This window comes from Euleptes europaea, chromosome 1 (assembly GCF_029931775.1).
Source record: "Euleptes europaea isolate rEulEur1 chromosome 1, rEulEur1.hap1, whole genome shotgun sequence".
Classification (NCBI taxonomy): Eukaryota; Metazoa; Chordata; class Lepidosauria; order Squamata; family Sphaerodactylidae; genus Euleptes; species Euleptes europaea.
In genome coordinates, this window is record NC_079312.1 from 57671671 (window position 1) to 57688794 (window position 17124).

A 17124-nucleotide genomic window follows, 5' to 3' on the forward strand; every position below is an offset into this window, starting at 1 on the left:
GAGGACCTTTCCAATAGGAGCATACCTTTTAGCTTCGAACTATTTCAGAAGGTGTCTAAACATATAAAGTTTTTAAATATGTGTGTATATGTATCTGAAATTGGTAACTATCAACATTGTGACAAGGTGTCGTAGCTTCATTCCCCAAATCACCCACACCAAGGCATCACAGTTTTCAATGCCCTGCCCAGGCAGGTTTCTCTGCCATATTACAGAACACTGCATACAGATCTATTCCAATCCAACACCATTCCCCTTTTATGTTCTTTCCAGAGCCTCATTGCTTCAGAATTATTATGTTTTATTGTATTTTTTATAATTTATGAAATTCTTGAAATAATAACAGCAATCAGCCTTATAAAGCCAGTGTGGTATAGTGGTTAAGGTGCTGGACTAGGACCAGGAGACCCAAATTCAAATCCTTACTCCACCCTGAAGTTTATTGGGCCAGTCACTTTCTCTTAGCCTAAACTACCTAGTAGGGTTGTTGCGGGCGGCCTCTTGGTTACCGCTGTGTAAAATGAGAATATCATTGACAGAAATTGCTGTCAAGACAAATGAGGCCAGGACTACAAACGAGCTGGCATATTTCACACTGCGCTACAAAAATATTAACAATAATGGTACAGGTTCAGTCAAGGCACCCAACAAAAGGAACAGCATTCCTGCCAGGTTGTTCTCTCTCCCCACACCCCCAAACAGCTTCATCAAAGTAAGGGACTGAGTGACAATTGAAAAATGTGAATTTAATTAGCAAGGATGTGGCCAGCTCAAGAGGACATGAGGGGCTTAGCCTGCAGCAGGCATGTCAATGGCTCAAGCCAGTTGTAGGAACAATACCACTAAGGAACTTTTCTGTCATCTGTCTAGTTCACCAGCTGATCAGCCAAGGGCAATATAAATCACAGGCATAAAGAACACTTGCCAGTTTGCGGGGGGGGGGGGAGGGTGGAGAGAGAGAGAGGCACAAAAGCCTGTCCTTCAAAGCTGTACAGCCTGTGTCACTGGGGCAAAATATTTTAGAATGGTCAAAAAAGTGCAGAGAACGATCCCCTCAAATACTTTAAATCATGTTAGAATAAATAAATATACTTTGCATGAACTATCAGGTTGCATAGGTGGTGTCTGTCAGCTGCTGGTGAGTCAGAGAGCCGAGAGTTTTCATCTTAAGAGCACAGAGTTCTTTTATGGCTTTATTAATTAAACAGAATGAAAGTAAATGTTTCCATGGCTTGTGAAAACAATCTAATGTGCAAAGGGCTCGTTGGGACCCTGGCAAGCACGCTGAAAATCTGTCAGTGAGAGTGGGGTTACCAGGCTCCAGGTGGGGCCTGGAGATCTCCAGGAATTACAACTACAGAGATCAGTTTCCCTGGAGCAAACAGCAGCTTTGGAGGGCTGACTCTCTGGCATTATACTCTGCAGCGGTCCTTCCCCTCCCTAGGCTCCACCCCAAATTTCTAGGAATTTCTCATCCGAGAGTTGGCAACCCTAGCTCAGCTGAGGCCATGCGTGGCCAAACCCAAATCTTGACCCACACACTTGGAGGTCAATGGCCTCGGGAGAAGCTAGAGTTCAGCAAGCATAATTTACCACTCCGTTGGTCAAGCAAAGGCTGAAACCACAGCTCCAGGTATTGATACTAGGTCTGGCAGTCCAGAGGGCTCCACACTGCTCAGTTGCTGGTGTTGCACACCAGAGACCTACCTATCTCACTCAGTTTGCCAGCTCTGGCTTGAGAAATTCCTGGAGATTTAGGGGTGGAGCCTGGGGAAGGTGGCATTTGAAGAAGAGAGGAAGCTTCACAGGGATATGATTCCATACAGTCTACCCCTCCAAAGCTGCCATTTCCTCCAGGGGAACTGATCTCTGTTCCCTGGAGATCAGTTGTAATTCCAAGAGATCTCCAACCACCACCTGCAGGTTGGCAACTCTACCTCAGACACTGCTGTAAGCTATGCCATTCGAGGTCCTGATCCTAAGGTCCTCTGAGAACAAGAAACTAGATGGGCAAGTCATATCCATGGGTTCATAGGGTATTTCCCACGAAAGATGTTTTGAAACAACAAAATATACATTGGAGTACCCCAAGTTCCATGTCTTCACATTTTGATTTTAAAAATACGTACTTTTTTGGATAATACATCTCACTCCAAATAATACCAACAGCCTCTAAATTCAGTGCACGTTAATAAACACTGTTCCAGAATCAAAGAATGTTGAACCAGGGAAACCGGCACAGTTAATGGATAAGTTCCAGAATTGGGTACAAATTCTGCACTCCCAGAAACGAGTACACATAGTGAGAAAATAGGTATTCTACCTGTTAAATAGACACAGCTAGAGACTGTGATTAAAACTTGAACTGCAGCCTAGAGATATAAATGGGAATGTTTCTCTGTACTCTAATTGGCTTTGGATCAAGTCCTAAGACCACCATATGCTGTTGAGCCACTTAATTACAATGAACCTTTTAAAACTGTTAAATGGGAATTTTCCAAAAGATCACACTGTGAGTAGAGAGAATAAGATTGCATCGTGGGGAAAATGTTCGCTTTAGTGCCTTCTAAAATGAATCCTCATTTTCTCTGGTAAATGAAGAATCAAGTGCTGTATAGATAATTTCCTCTCTACATCCCGTATGCAACACTGGCTTGCAATATTTGGGGTCGAGACTGCATAAGCATCTGTTTTGTTCTCACTCAACATTTGTGTTCAATTATTGTAGGGACATATTTGAGAGCCTGTTAAAAATCTGGCTCTCCTATGGCAATCTGAGAACACAGCTGGCATTTAATATTTAAAATTGGACATATCACACACACACACACACATAATCCTTTGGCGTGGAAATACTATCAGGGCTCATTACATGGCTTTGTATCCAACGGTGTAGATGTAGATGTTGCTGGATTGTGCCAGTACATTCATCTCTGCAGGTTAAGAACTGGATCACAAACCTAGAACAGCTTATTGGATAAGATTTTAGAGAAAGAAGTGGCTGTAATCCCCAACCCATCTGTTCCAAAGCAGCCCAATTAAAGCCAAAGAGACTGTTTCACAATAACTCATATTGTGGATTCTAACCTAAGGCTCTTGATCTGCCCAGCAATGAAAAAAAATGTAAGAACAGGGCTACGCTGACTGTTTTGCTGGCATTTGTCACACCTCCAAAGGTGAAAGCTGATTGTAGATGGCCGTGTTTATATCTTTGCCATAGGACATGGCATATACTTTACAGGGATAAAAAAGGACATGATCTGGAAAAAGGTGCCTTACCTTCTGCTGGGACAAAATCCAGGAACACATCTTTGGAATCTGCCATGGGCATGCAGAAAGGTTGGACAGTGAGCGCTTTGGCTTGCACAGGCTAATAATCAGCTTCTGTTCTTCTTGTGAAGTGTGCAGGGACCTATGGAAGTCCAAATGCACTGCGGGACCTTCTGCTCTAAACAACAGCAATACGCTTGAAGCAAAGAGTGAGTTTAGAGAGGATGCCTCTGGGATGCTGCAAATTGGCCCTAGCCAATCAACACCGAGATGCAGAGCTGAGACTTCTCAGTTTTACTTGCAGTTGGTAGAGTTTGCTTTATTTCAGCAATCGAATTAGAATGCGGGTGCCTATTAAGGTTTATTGAGATGTTAAGCAGTATGGTTAATGACATAAAATCACCCTGTAATGTTGACTTCCATGTGGTGCTGACAAAGAATCTATATACTTCTCTGTGGCAGGCAGTATATGCATGTGAAGAGTAGGGCTGTCGATTCGGTTCGGCCTGAACTGAAAAACAGCCGAATTACCCCTGATTCGGCGGTTTTTAGTTCGGGACAAACCGAACTCAAAAATGGCGGGAAACCGGGGGAGCCGTATTCAGCAAGTTCGGGAGTTCACGAATAAATTCGGCAAATTCGGGGCATCAGTAAGCAGCATAACCGTCAGTAAGCAGCATTCTCCTCCCCCGGCCAATCGGTGGCCAAGCTGGGTGGTCTTCTGGCCAATCAGTCAGAATTGAGTACTGGAGGAATCAGCTGCTGCGCGGCCGGGCCGGGGAGAGAGAGAGAGTGAGAGAAATCCTCGTGGGGGGTGCTTGTGCACATTCTCTCCTTTCCGTGGCTGCAGGGGGCGCATTTTTTGGGGTAGAGACCCCAAACTTTCAGAGGAGCTTCAGATGAGCCTTCTTAAGAGACCCCCCAAGTTTTGTAAACATTGGGTCAGGGCCCCCCGAGATATGGGCTCCACCCCTTTTCCCTCCCCCCCTTTCCATTTCCGTGGCTGCAGGGGGCGCTTTTTTGGGGGTGCTGCCCCCAAACTTTCAGCATAGCTTCAGACGAGCCTTCTTAAGAGACCCCCCAAGTTTTGTAAAGATGGGTTCAGTGGGGGCAGAAATATGGGCACCCCCTTTTCTCTTTCCGTGGCTGCAGGGGGTGCATTTTTGGGGGTGCAGCCCCCAAACATTCAGCATAGCTTCAGACAAGCCTTCTTAGGAGACCCTCCAAGTTTTGTAAACATTGGGTCAGGGGGTTCCGAGATATGGGCTTTCCCCTTTTCCCTATTGGGATGAATGGATCACCCGATCTTGTATGCATCTCCAGAGCGGCAAATCCAAGGCAAACCTCCCATGCTTAGATAGAATCATATTGGATTACCCAGCCCCTCCTGATGGAACAGAAGACAGCCACAGTAAGACCCCTTTGGGGGCTTTAATCTATAATTTTTCTCCTTTTCCGGAGTAAAGTGCGTTATGCTTCCCCATAAGGGGTAAGATGCTGAATTCCTTCCACTCTAGGTAAGGACTCAGGTGGCCACTCCGGAAAAGGTTATTCGTTTGAAACCACTTAGTATGGATGGTGATATATAACTCCACACTGTATTTTTATACATGTAGCTGACGAAGCCATATGCGAAACGTGATTGATTATGATCTAGACAACACGTCCGTCCTGTCATCCTGTATTGTGGCTTTGCAAATGTTGCTTGATTTCCAGCGTACTGAAATATAGTCTGAAAAGACATACAACTGATCCCCATAAAGGAAATATTCTTCCTATATAACTACTGGATTTATTGGACTTACATCCGAATGGACTTGAGAGGTTTCCAAGTCCTTGACATGCTGGATTGAGATATATTATTTACCTGTATCTTGTTGTATTATATTGTATATATTTATTGTCACTTTTGCACTTTACTCACTTATAACATTAAGCATTTCTTATATTGTTTCTGTGCTGTTTTGGTTCTCCATTATGCATAGCTAGCTGCCTCTGTCCCTTTCCATGGTTTGCAAACTCCCAGGTGTCAGGTGTTGCTTTGCATGTTTGCAAAGGTGTTGCTTTGCAGTTGTGTTGCTTTGCAGTGTTGCTTTGCAGTTGTGTTGCTTTGCAAACTTCTTAGCATCTGCCCCGCCCTTTGCATGTTTGCAAAGGTGTTGCTTTGCAGTTGTGTTGCTTTGCAGTGTTGCTTTGCAGTTGTGTTGCTTTGCAGTGTTGCTTTGCAGTTGTGTTGCTTTGCAAACTTCTTAGCACCTGCCCCGTGCAAAGGTGTTGCTTTGCAGTTGTGTTGCTTTGCAAACTTCTTCACACCTGCCCCGCCCTTGCTCTCATCAGCTGTTTGTCGGGGCTGGGAGCTTTGTGTGTGGGCGCAAGCTCTGCTCAGAGATGCACATTAAGGGTGGGGGGACCCCTTTCGGGGCCCATATCTCAGCCCCCCCTGACCCAATCTTTACAAAACTTGGGGGGTCTTGCAAGAAGGGTCCTTTGAAGCTCCACTGAAAGTTTGGGACCTCTACCCCCCAAAATGCTCCCCCGGAGCCGCGGAAAGGCACGGTTGTGTTTTTAATGGCTTTATTCAGCTGAATTTTCCCCCCAAACTTTGAATTTGTGCCGAATTGCATGGACCGGAAGCGGGGGAGTTCAGACTTCGGCATATCCCGAATCCAGACGGGCCGAATTCGGCCGAATCCGAACTAAACCGATTTTTTTTTTCAACAGCCCTAGTGAGGAGCTCCTATCTGACTGGGACTCAAGAAACATTCATATGTTTATCTATACTTCCTTGATCAAAATTGAATTTAGAAAAGCTGTAGGAAAAGAGCTACCTGTGGTCTTGTATTGCCCGGTCGTTGTCCCCCAGGCCACCGACTGGGGGTGGGAGGGCCACCTAAGTAAAATCAATGGACTTAGAAGGGTAAACCTCTACTTTTTTTTGCTGTCAAGTCACAGCTGACTTATGGTGACCCCGTAGGGTTTTCAAGACAAGAGACATTTGGAGATGGTTTGCCATTGCTTGCCTGCATCACGACCCTGGTATTCCTTGGAGGTCTCCCATCCAAATATTAGTCAGGCTCAGGGTTGAGAGTATATGTCCCAGCAAGCTTCCATGGCATGAGTGGGGATTTGAACTTGGGTTACCCAGGTCCTAGTACAACACTTTAACCACAAATCTCTATTTAGGACTGTGCCATTAGAGTTTGATCCTAAATCCTAGCATCCATGAAAGTTTTGTTGTTGACTTTGGGAGATAAAGGTTTCCATCTATATAAGAGACGGTGTATTTGCAGTGCTTAGCTGGGTGTTTATTGTCCATTTCTGGGTAATACAATGATTTCCTCTAAACGTGGCCTCTATCCAAAGCTCTAAAATACTGCTTTTACAATTCATTATTCTCTATTTAAAATTAAGTTGGTCTTGGGCAATCATCAATTTACAGAAATGTTAACATTTCTGTCTATTCTTTGTAAAGACTGTGCTCTTGATAAGTGAGGTAAGGAGTGAGTTCTAAGCTCCAACTGTAAAAATGTAAATGGTTTTTGATCAGCAAATGTTGGTTGTTACAATGGAGGACACAATTGAGTGCTACTTCCCACCTCACCCGCAATCTAGAACCCCATGTGTGCTTCATTGTGCATACAGATTTTCTATACAAGAACTTCCCCATTCTCTTCAGCAGAAAGAACAGCACTTGGTATATGACTCCCTATTACATCCACTAAAATGAATGGGGGAATTGAATATATTCATTGGAGATGGCTTCGAATGTGTGCTTATAAATCACACATTTTAATCCTTCTCCAAAAGATACATTGTAAGTCACATGATCTGTCTACTCTTCTTTCTAAAAGTACAATAATATTCTGGGAAGCAACACAGAAGTCTTTTTCCAAGAAAGATACAGGTACCTCCAAATCACTCCTAGAACCATGCTGTACACAAGTCTTTCTCAGTGGAATATGAAACCTTCCGATTATGTTTTTTTTTTAAGGGGAGTTGTTGTGGGAAAGCATTTGTGACTTTAAAACATATTCCTGACTTAAATATTGCTAAGTTCCATTGGTTTCAGTTAAAAGGGCTTAACCTTGATGGATATTGTACATTTCACAGGAAACTACCCTTGGCAACCATCTGAGCTTATCACTCTAAATTGAACAAGCACTGTGGCCACATTCTAATACAACATCTTCACTTAAAAAAAACATACTTCTTACTCTTCTTGCAATATCTGGACTTATAAGGCAAAGAGTCAGGATTTTAAAAAAAATAGAAATCTAAATATGGGCCTTTCTGCCTTAGATGGGTGGGGCTGGTGTTTGTGTGCTTGTGTGCAAAAAATGTCAATGTATTTTTCATTTGTTAGACACAATCCACACCCTTCCTTCAATGTTGCATTGTTATTACAGGGATATCACAGTTTCCCAGCATGCAAACTGCAGCTCCCTTACCTAGCACTGTCCCTGTTTTTGTAATGGAAGTGTAGAATGTGGTTTTCGAGGGCAATAGCCACCTAGTGGCCACTTCCTATGACATTACCGGTATATGTGGCACCTGAACCCGAACCTATGCCTATATTATTCTGTGAGGGGTTTTTTTTTTTAAGTTTCTAATTTACATTTACTTTTCAGAGCCTATGTGTTTCTCATTGTATACCTTTAGGGAAGATAGTTTCAGAGGTTAGCTGTGTTGGCCTGTAGTAGAACAGTTAGATTAGAGTCCGGTAGCGCCTTAAAGACCAACAAAAGTTTCAGGGTATAAGCTTTTGAGAGTTATCAGACATGGGTGGAGTAGAAATGGAGATCTCTGAGTCTGTTTATCCTAGTTATAAGATGGGAGGGATATTGTAAAGAATGCTTGTTAAGGATGCAAAGGTAGAATGCATTTTTCTTTTGGGAAAAACACTAAGCCAGCCATAATTTTTTTCTAAATACAGATTGAATAAAGAGCAGCATCCCTTTTACCATATATTCACCATTTTGTGAATCATTAATTCATTCTTTCATTCATTCATATGATCCCCATTTCCTTCACTGGAACATACACCCAGTGTTTTTTTAAAAACAAATATTAGCATATGAACAACAGCATCAATATCCCCGCAACTCCCAGTTGTAAGCACACAGGATGTTTTCCTGTGGCCTTTGCAAAGAGATGCGGGTTTTAGATGCTAAAGGAAAAAAGGGGATTGATGCAGGAAGGAAAGAAGGGAAAAGCTGGCAGAAAGAGAGAAAGCATCAAATAGTCATAGGTCTGTTTCACTGAGCCTTTGATACTAATGCACTTCCCTCTGTTTTCTGCTCCTCCTTGTTGATGTTTGTCTCCTTTTGCAGGTGGTATTGGCTGCCTTGGTCGAGACAGAGGGCAGGCACGGAAATGCCTTGATGCAGTAGAGATCTATAATCCTGATGGAAATTTTTGGAGGGATGGGCCTCCTATGCCTTCTCCTCTACTCTCCTTGCGAACTAACTCTACCTGTGCTGGTGCTGTAGAAGGGAAGCTCTATCTCTGTGGGGGATTTCGTGGAGCAGGTATTGGATAAAATCAAAGAGAATTTCACTATGTTGATAATATGCTGTTAGAGCCAGATGGGACTATGTTTAAAATGTGTTGTTGGAGCCATGTGGAAATACAGATACCCCTAATTCCAGAACTATAGGAGGCATTCGAGCTGAATTGAGTAATCCCTTCTGATTTTTCCTAAACAGAGTTACACCCTTCTAAGTCCAGTAACTCAACTGGACATAGAATACTGTAACTCTGTTTTAAATGGCACTGTAGGTATCATGTGGTTTGTTCTGCCATGGACAGAATTTGAAAGGTAACACTCTTGGTAAGAAAAACACTTATGTGAAAGTAAATCCCACTGATTCCAATGAAGTGTACATCCAAAAAAGTATGGATAGTGCCAGATGTGCTCTCCTTTGACTTGTACTAATTGGTAGTACTAATCTATTGATGTGGGAAGAGTAAGAGCCAGGGCATGCAAAACAGCCAACATGGGAAGACCACATTAATTGGTCTCCATATCGCTGCCTCTTCTTAATGAAATGTGTCCAGAACTACATGGCAGAACTGATACATGTGACTTATTGGTTCTGTGGAGCAATTTAAAATATCCTCTCTGGACCAAAGTAGATGTGATAATGGCACATCAATACATTTAAATCCAGGTCTGCTGCAATCACAAAATGGTAGAGTTGAGGATTTAAAGAGCCACTAGTGTATATCTCTCTGCAGACTGTTCTCCGAAGTCATCAATGTATTTATCATATTTTTATCCCACCCTTCTCCCTAGGCACTCATGATAACTTGAATGGTTTTCCTTCCCCAGTTTATCTTCATTTCAGCCCACTAAGGCAGATTAGACTGAGAGAATGTGAAGCTTCTTGAACACATGAAGCTGCCTTGAATCAGACTATCAAAGTCAGTATTATCTGCTCAGACCAGCAGCGGCTCTCCAGGGTATCAGGCTGAGGTCTTTCACATCACCTACTTGCCTAGTCCCTTTAACTGGAGATGCCAGGGATTGAACCTGGGACCTTCTGCATGCCAAGCAGATGCTCTACCACTGAGCTATGGCCCTTACTCATATGGAGACTTGGTCATGGTCTTCCCAGTCCTAATCCAAACCTCTACCACTACACCACAAAGGTGCTTCCCTCATGGACTATATGACTATGGCAGATCCAAGCTTAATACACAGACCAGCAACTATAATGTTTGGTTTGCCCCCATGGTGTGTCCTTTTGGGGTACACCAGCCCCAACCCATGGTTTACCCCAGAATTTTGAGGAAGTTCTTCAGACATCTACCTAACCCTTAATTTTCTGTGTGTGATCCTTTATATCCTCCTATAGCAATTTTACTAAAAGCAGGAAAGTACTTGGCCGGGTGTTCTTTCCAATATACTAAGCATACAGTTTTCTGTCCTTAATTATTCAGCTGTGCAATCCTAAGAAGCATTATACCCTACTCAATCCATTGAAGCCAATAGGTTTAGAACTCTGCCTAGGAATGCACTGCAAGTGAATGCTTTTTATTTGGAGGTATATGGGTTAGAAGCTTCACAGGAAGACAAGCATTCTGTTAGAGGAGAATATTATACATAATGATGTATCATTACATTTATCCCCCAAAATTATATTGCTCTAATTATTCAAGGACACTGTCCTGCATCTGCAAATGCTGATCACATTCCCACAAGGAAAGATATCAAGCCACCATTTCTCTTTCTCCTCACCCACGTATTACTCGCCACCCCATTTATCAGGCTATCACATAGATTTTTCATTGTCATAGTAGCTGCAGCAGCAGCAATTGAACCAATCACTGCTTTTCTTTTCTTAGCTCATCAGCCTACTCGGATTCAGTTGGATACTAATAGTTCATTAAATGGTTTCAGACATATAGGCTTTTAATGCTGCGGTTGTTGGGTTGTTCTTTTAAACACACACACACATGCTCAAGCACATAGCTCCCCCCCCCCCAATGTACATAAACACGTATTCCCATTGGACGCAGCAGCTGTTGACAGTTCCTTTCACAAGGAAAAGGCAGACAGGCAGATACATTATCCAGCACTAATGAATGTCAACTCAGGTTAACTGCTTCCCAGATTCTTTGACTAGGAACACTACAAAACATGTATCCATCTTTCACATGGCAGTGGCTCCAGCTGCACTAGAATTAATTTGTATTTCACTTTATTTTAAAGCTTTGTGTATTGGATTCTAATCTGAATGAACCTTTCCTCAAAACTGCTAGCCTTTTAAACAAATAATTCATAAAACAACCATATATGGGTCAGGTACATTTATGTATTAACAACAAATGGAATGGCCTCAAAGCACTAGCTGCTGCTAGTTCATAATTATGCTTCTAGGGAAAATAGTGTGCAATCTGTTGTATTGTGCCTACAGTGGTGAAGCCTCTGACAATGGGCTTCTCTACCATGTGTCACACATTAAAACTATTACACATGAGTTGTGGCTTCACCTCAATTCCCTTGTGTGGTATTCCTGATTAGGATGATGCCTGCAATTCATATGGAGAAGGGGTTTCAGCCGGACCCCCCCCCCTGTACTTTTCCCCTAGTCTGAAACAGTCCTGGGAAGGTGTTGTTTGGCCTGTTTGGGAAACCCAGAGAACACATGGATTCCCCCCCAAAATGCCCCCCACTATGGTGGGCAACCTCCTACCCTCATGGTCCTTGTTCCTTATCAGTGGAACAGCAGGACCAAAATGGGGAGGGGGACCAGCGTTGACAGTGCTTTATATCACGTCCAGTTTGGGATCTGGAAGTAACGTCACAGCATCATAGAACACTCTAGGGATTCCCTATATATCCAGGGAAAAAACCCATAGAGAGTAGGGAAATTCCTTGAGTGTTGCCAGTGCAGTGATGTCACTTCTGGATTCAAAACGGAGGTAATATCATGGTGGTGCTGATTTTCAAAATCTCCACCCCCTCATTGCTACTGGGGATTGCCAGCTGGAAATGATGCGGGGGGGAAAGCTGAACGCCCTTCTCCATAACCACCATGAATCAGGCATCCTATGCATGGGAACTGAGGAGAACGTGCAACTCACATGTGACTGTGTTACATTTGACATAAGGTGGGGACCTAACCTGTGAACTCTTTAATGTGTAAAGCACCATGACAGCATAAAATATTCCATTGCTTAGGAAATTTAACCATCTGCAATTGAACATCTGAAAAACTGGATGTTGCCATTTTGACAAGGATTAAAACCTCAGACATGAGCAGGCTGAGGACTAGGAAGAGCTCCTGAGAAGTAAGAAGACTAAGGGCCAGGGAGCCCGGAGTATGGAGGCAGAAATGAGAGTACAGATTAAGAAACTGATTTAAGAAAAAGGAAGCTGAAGGATGGGTAGGTGGAGAAAGAGGCTTGAAGAAAAAGGCAGGTGAGACAGGGAATTGAGGCAAGAAAGGGGACCCTAATAATATGCTATGACGCATCCCCCCATTCAACCACTTCAATATCCCACTCACTCAGCCCGGCCGTATATGCTGAGGGGAAAAGGCGTTGGCCTGAGTATATTTGTGAGGAGAATTATTTTTCCTTCTTCTCCTCCAGTCCCACACCCGTGTTTAGAAATAGGAGACAAGAGGCTTGTGGGGGCATCAAGTCACAGCTGATTTATGGCGACCCCTGGTGGGGTTTTCAAGGCAAGAAATGGTCCCTGAAGGTCCCAGGTTCAATCCCCGGCATTTCCAGTTAAAGGGACTAGGCGAGTAGGTGATGTGAAAGACCTCTGGCTGAAACCCTGGAGAGCTGCTGCCAGTCTGAGTAGACAATATTGACTTTGATGGACCGAGGGTCTGATTCAGTATAAGGAAGCTTCATGTGTTCATGTGGAAGAGTTTTAACATGGAGGGAAAAGAGGGAAGTTTATTTAACAGAACTCACAGAAATAGGTTTTCAAGGAAAAGGCAGGATATTTGGGAGGGAAAACTCAGAGTTAGATTGATACAAGCAAGATTGCTTTAGAGAAATAGCTTAGATGTTCCCTTTACTCAAGTTACCTTCAGTTCTCAAGCTTAGTTCTACCTCACAGAACTATTATTCAGACGTTCAGACTCTCAGTCTGTCATTCAGCTTCAGACTCTCACTCTGTCCCCAGCCTAGCTCTCTCTGACTACCCCCCACCTTAGTGGCTGTAATCCTCCACACCTTCCTGCTACTGGAATAGCTCTACCTCAGAGACTAATTCTCCTTTGTGACTTGAGAATGGGCCCTCTCTAACCCAGTTCTCACTCCTGTCACTCCCACAGGTTGTGTGTGTCAATAGCTCTGGCTTTCTCAGAACCCCTCAGGTTCACAGAGTATAGTGTCGCTTCTTCTTCGTCTCTTCACCCAGCTCTGAATTAACACAGCCTTCTCTGGCTGGTCCCAAGCTTCGAATGCTATCACAGCCCTCCTGTCAGGCTGGGTCCCAAACTTCGAATGCTTTCTCTGTCCCTCTCAGCTCAGAGTGTCAGCCCTCTGGCTCCGCCCACTCTTCGCCTGTCAGCTCTTGCTGCTGGTTGACCCCTTATCCGTCACATATGCCATATAGTGTATAAAGAGCTAGAGAATCAGGAATTAATGTAAAGAAGGCAATGACTTGAGCGGCAGAAACCTGGAAAATGTATGGTGGGAGCATGGAAGTGAATAAGGAGGAGCCAAGATAAAGTAGCAGTGGGGCAAAGCTAGAAAGGAGAATAGAATTGTATGTATTTGGTAGGAAGACAGTGGGCGGGCAAAGGAAGTTTGGAGAACTGGAGACCTTGAGCCAGGGAGACAAGGAGGTATTGGATTGATAGGTGTGGAGAGTGGCAAGAAGAGCCAAAGGGGGCGGGGTTGAATTTCCTACATTGGTTTGAATTTGCCAGTTCACTGGCTGCAGGCTTCTTGCCGTATTTTATGTTCCTCATAAAGAAACATGCTAACAATGGATTAACTGAAAGTGTAAATCACACTCTTTCCGTGAAAATCTACACTCCAAGTACGTATAAACTCTACGTAATAAAGCACCAAAAGTTCATGCAACAATATAATATAATATTCAGTCCAGTTGTCAACAGCACGTCCCAAGGTGGTTTAAGATCTAACGCCAGGAAGCCTGAAGAAAAGCCGAAGATTGGAAGCCTCGAAAGAGTCCAGTATTGTTATTTTTCGTCACTACCTCCCTGGGTCGGGAGTGGGTAATACAGGACTCTTTCGAGGCTTCTGTTCTTTAGATCTTCAACTGCCTTGGGACATGTAGATTTTCATGGAAAGAGAGTGATTTGCACTTTCAGTTAATCCATTGTTAGCATGTTTCTTTATGAGTTATAAAAGCATGTTATATTAAGGTCTTCCTATGTTAATTTTTGTCATTCCGTCAGCTTTGTAACAGAGAGGTGCGCTTTTTTATTGCATATTTTATGTTCCATCAGATTTGAAAAAAATAAGCCTCAACCTAGTAGGTGAAAAAAAATCTCTGAAGATTGATGACTTGGCTCAGTAAAAGAAGGAATTATATTTAGCATGACTAAGAGGCTTATTACAGAATTTCTGAATAAGGCTCCTTAGATTTCAGAAGTACCATAAAGAATACATTGTTGAAAGCCACCAACACTTCTTTGGTATTTCACTGGGATGTCTGAGGCTCAGAGGATCAACCTTTCAAGTGTGACGTATATTTTTGTAAAGCAATATCTTGGATGGGGTTTCTGAGCAAACTAGCCCCACTTCTGGCTCTCATCCTATTTGTCCCAACCACCCTCCAAATTAGTGTGACACCCACCTCAAATTCCATATGCTATCATAAACCCATTCCACTTCCTCCATTCACGCACTTTTAGATTCCTTTCTTCCTCTAACATATCCTTTAAAAACTGAAAATTTTCCTTTGTGGAAAAACCATGCACCCAAAGCACCTTTTCAGCAGAAAACCTTCCCCAAGCTTTGTCCTCCACTTGTGAACATCAATGCCCTGGAAATTCTTAATTTAATATCAGTCCTTCTCTCATCAATGTCTTGAAGCTTCCTTCTTGTTTGTATCACAGTTTCCCTTCCAAGTATGGGGAAACTCAACACATGAGAGGGAGGGCAGGAAGGGTTGCATCAGTGTTTGGCTCTTGTGGACCTTTCTGACATGTCCAGGGTAGTGCCGATCGCCACTCTGGGGTCAGGAAGCAATTTTCCTTGAGGCCAGATTGACCAGGGATCCTGGAGGGTTCCGCCCCCATCTTCTGGCTATGGAGTAGAGGTCACTGGGTGTGTGTGGGGGGAAGTAGTTGTGAATTTCCTGCCTTGTGCAGAGGGTTAGACTAGAATACACTGGTGGTCCCTTCCAACTCCATGATTCTATGATTCTATTTCTCAGTCGCTCCAAAATCACAACATCACCAGTTCTTTTCCTTCCAGAAATTAACAGTGCATTTCTAAACATTTACACCCCAAGTGGCATTCAAGCCTTTCAAAGGGTGATACCAGCTTAACCCCAGTGAAAGTGTATGATGGCTACCAATCAGCACACAATTACCCACCATTGTTTTCAACCCATTCATAACTGGGAGCTGGATTGGAGTGGGTAAGGGGAGTTTGGGGCTTGTTCGGAGAACTCAAGAGACAGTGGCTGTGATATTTTGGAGAGCTTCAATTGCTGCTTAATATTGGCTCATTGTTGCTATTAGTCATTGCCTTCTTCCCATGATAGTATAGGCCTATAGCATTCTCATTACAAATAGCTTGGAAACGCTGCTGGAGATCCCATTTCCAACCTGCTCTGACAGCAGCAATCTACATCCCCCTCCCAATTAAAGTGGCAAAGTAGTCATTGCCTATTAACTCTGCTGATGCTGCTAATATGGAGCTAATGATAACATTCCTGGAAGGAAGAATCAATCCTCATGCCCTTTTGCACTTCCACCTCCGCGATGACAGCCCAGTGCCACAAACAGTGATGTCATCTAGCTGTCAGCAATATTAAATCCACCAGAGGCAGGAGGTACAGCAACATTAGAATCTTTGAGAATCTGTGACCGCTGATGGTTTTGCCTGCCCCAAGAAGCAATTTTCTTTGAAGGAACAATACCATGGGCAACAGTCACTTGGTTTTGTGAGCTGATGTACTGCAAAGCTGCTGCCACATAACTACTAATGGAGACTTTGCAAATTAGCAGCAGGATGTTCATGTGGATGCATTCTGCTACCTTTTCCCATCAAGTGAAAACTGCCCTCAGGCCTGCAGATGCTGACAGCTATTAAAGTTCTGCACGCATGGCACAGATCGGTACATTACCATGCTCCACTCATGGAAATGGCAAGTATCAGCTACAGGACACAAGAGGTCTTACATATTTATGAAATCTTCTCTAGATAAGCCTCCTTTATCTGTGAGCAATTGTGAAAATACAAACCTCTCCCCTTAGGAATGGAAAAGAGTGTGCATGCATCTATGAATGGCAAGGATCAAATTAAATGTGTCTTCACATGAACAGACTGAATATGTTACACATTAAAAACATCGATACACATACATAGGATCATATATGTATTTATGAGTTATGTGATTTACAGAGTAGGGGTGTTTCTTAGCTGTTGTTTGCTGCTACAGTAAAAAGGAAAAATGCAGCACTCAGGACATTCCAAATCTGTCCCTGCTCCGATACTGGGTACCCCGATGGTGCCAAAGGATTCCCGCCATATGTTGACCTTCAACCCATACAACTATTTACAGGGATTTTGTATTGGTTTATTTTATTTATAGTTAAAACAATCAGGTTGCTTTTTCATCAATATGGCCCTCAAAATGGCATATTGTGATAATGAAAACATCAGCACCCTAGAAACAACTACATAAAAGCACAATATTAATAGCTAAACCATCAACAACACAGAAAAAGCCATGTCTTATACAGAAGAGTCTACATTAAAAGGCCTGTCAAAACAAATTAACTTTTTCTAAACATCTAAAGGCCTGAATGGAATGGGCCTAGCAAACTGTCCATGGAAGGAGTTCCATAACATGGGTGCTGCCACTAAAAAGACCATGTCATTGGCAGAAGACGAATTCATCTCCTATAGCAGGTAGCACCTATAGAAAAGTCCTTTTCGCTGATCCTTATTCATAGAGTTGCCAACCTCCAGGTACTAGCTGGAGATCTCCTGCTATTGCAACTGACCTGCAGCCGATAGAGATCAGTTCCCCTGGAGAAAATGGCCGCTTTGGCAATTGAACACTATGGCACTGAAGTCCCTCCCCTCCTCAAACCCCACCCTCCTCAGGCTCCACCCCAAAACCTCCCACTGGTAGCGAAGAGGAACTGGAAACCCTACTTATAATACTTTCTAAGATACCCT

General features: G+C 43.3%; 1 protein-coding gene across 1 annotated transcript in view; it reads left to right on the forward strand.

The window, feature by feature from the left end:
* KBTBD12 (kelch repeat and BTB domain containing 12) overlaps positions 1 to 17124 on the forward strand; it is a 45937-nt gene that overhangs the window by 23062 nt on the left and 5751 nt on the right. The window contains exon 4 of the mRNA XM_056860843.1: positions 8601 to 8798. Within this exon, the coding sequence (XP_056716821.1) occupies positions 8601 to 8798 (198 nt within the window). The remainder of the gene's footprint in view (positions 1 to 8600; positions 8799 to 17124) is intronic.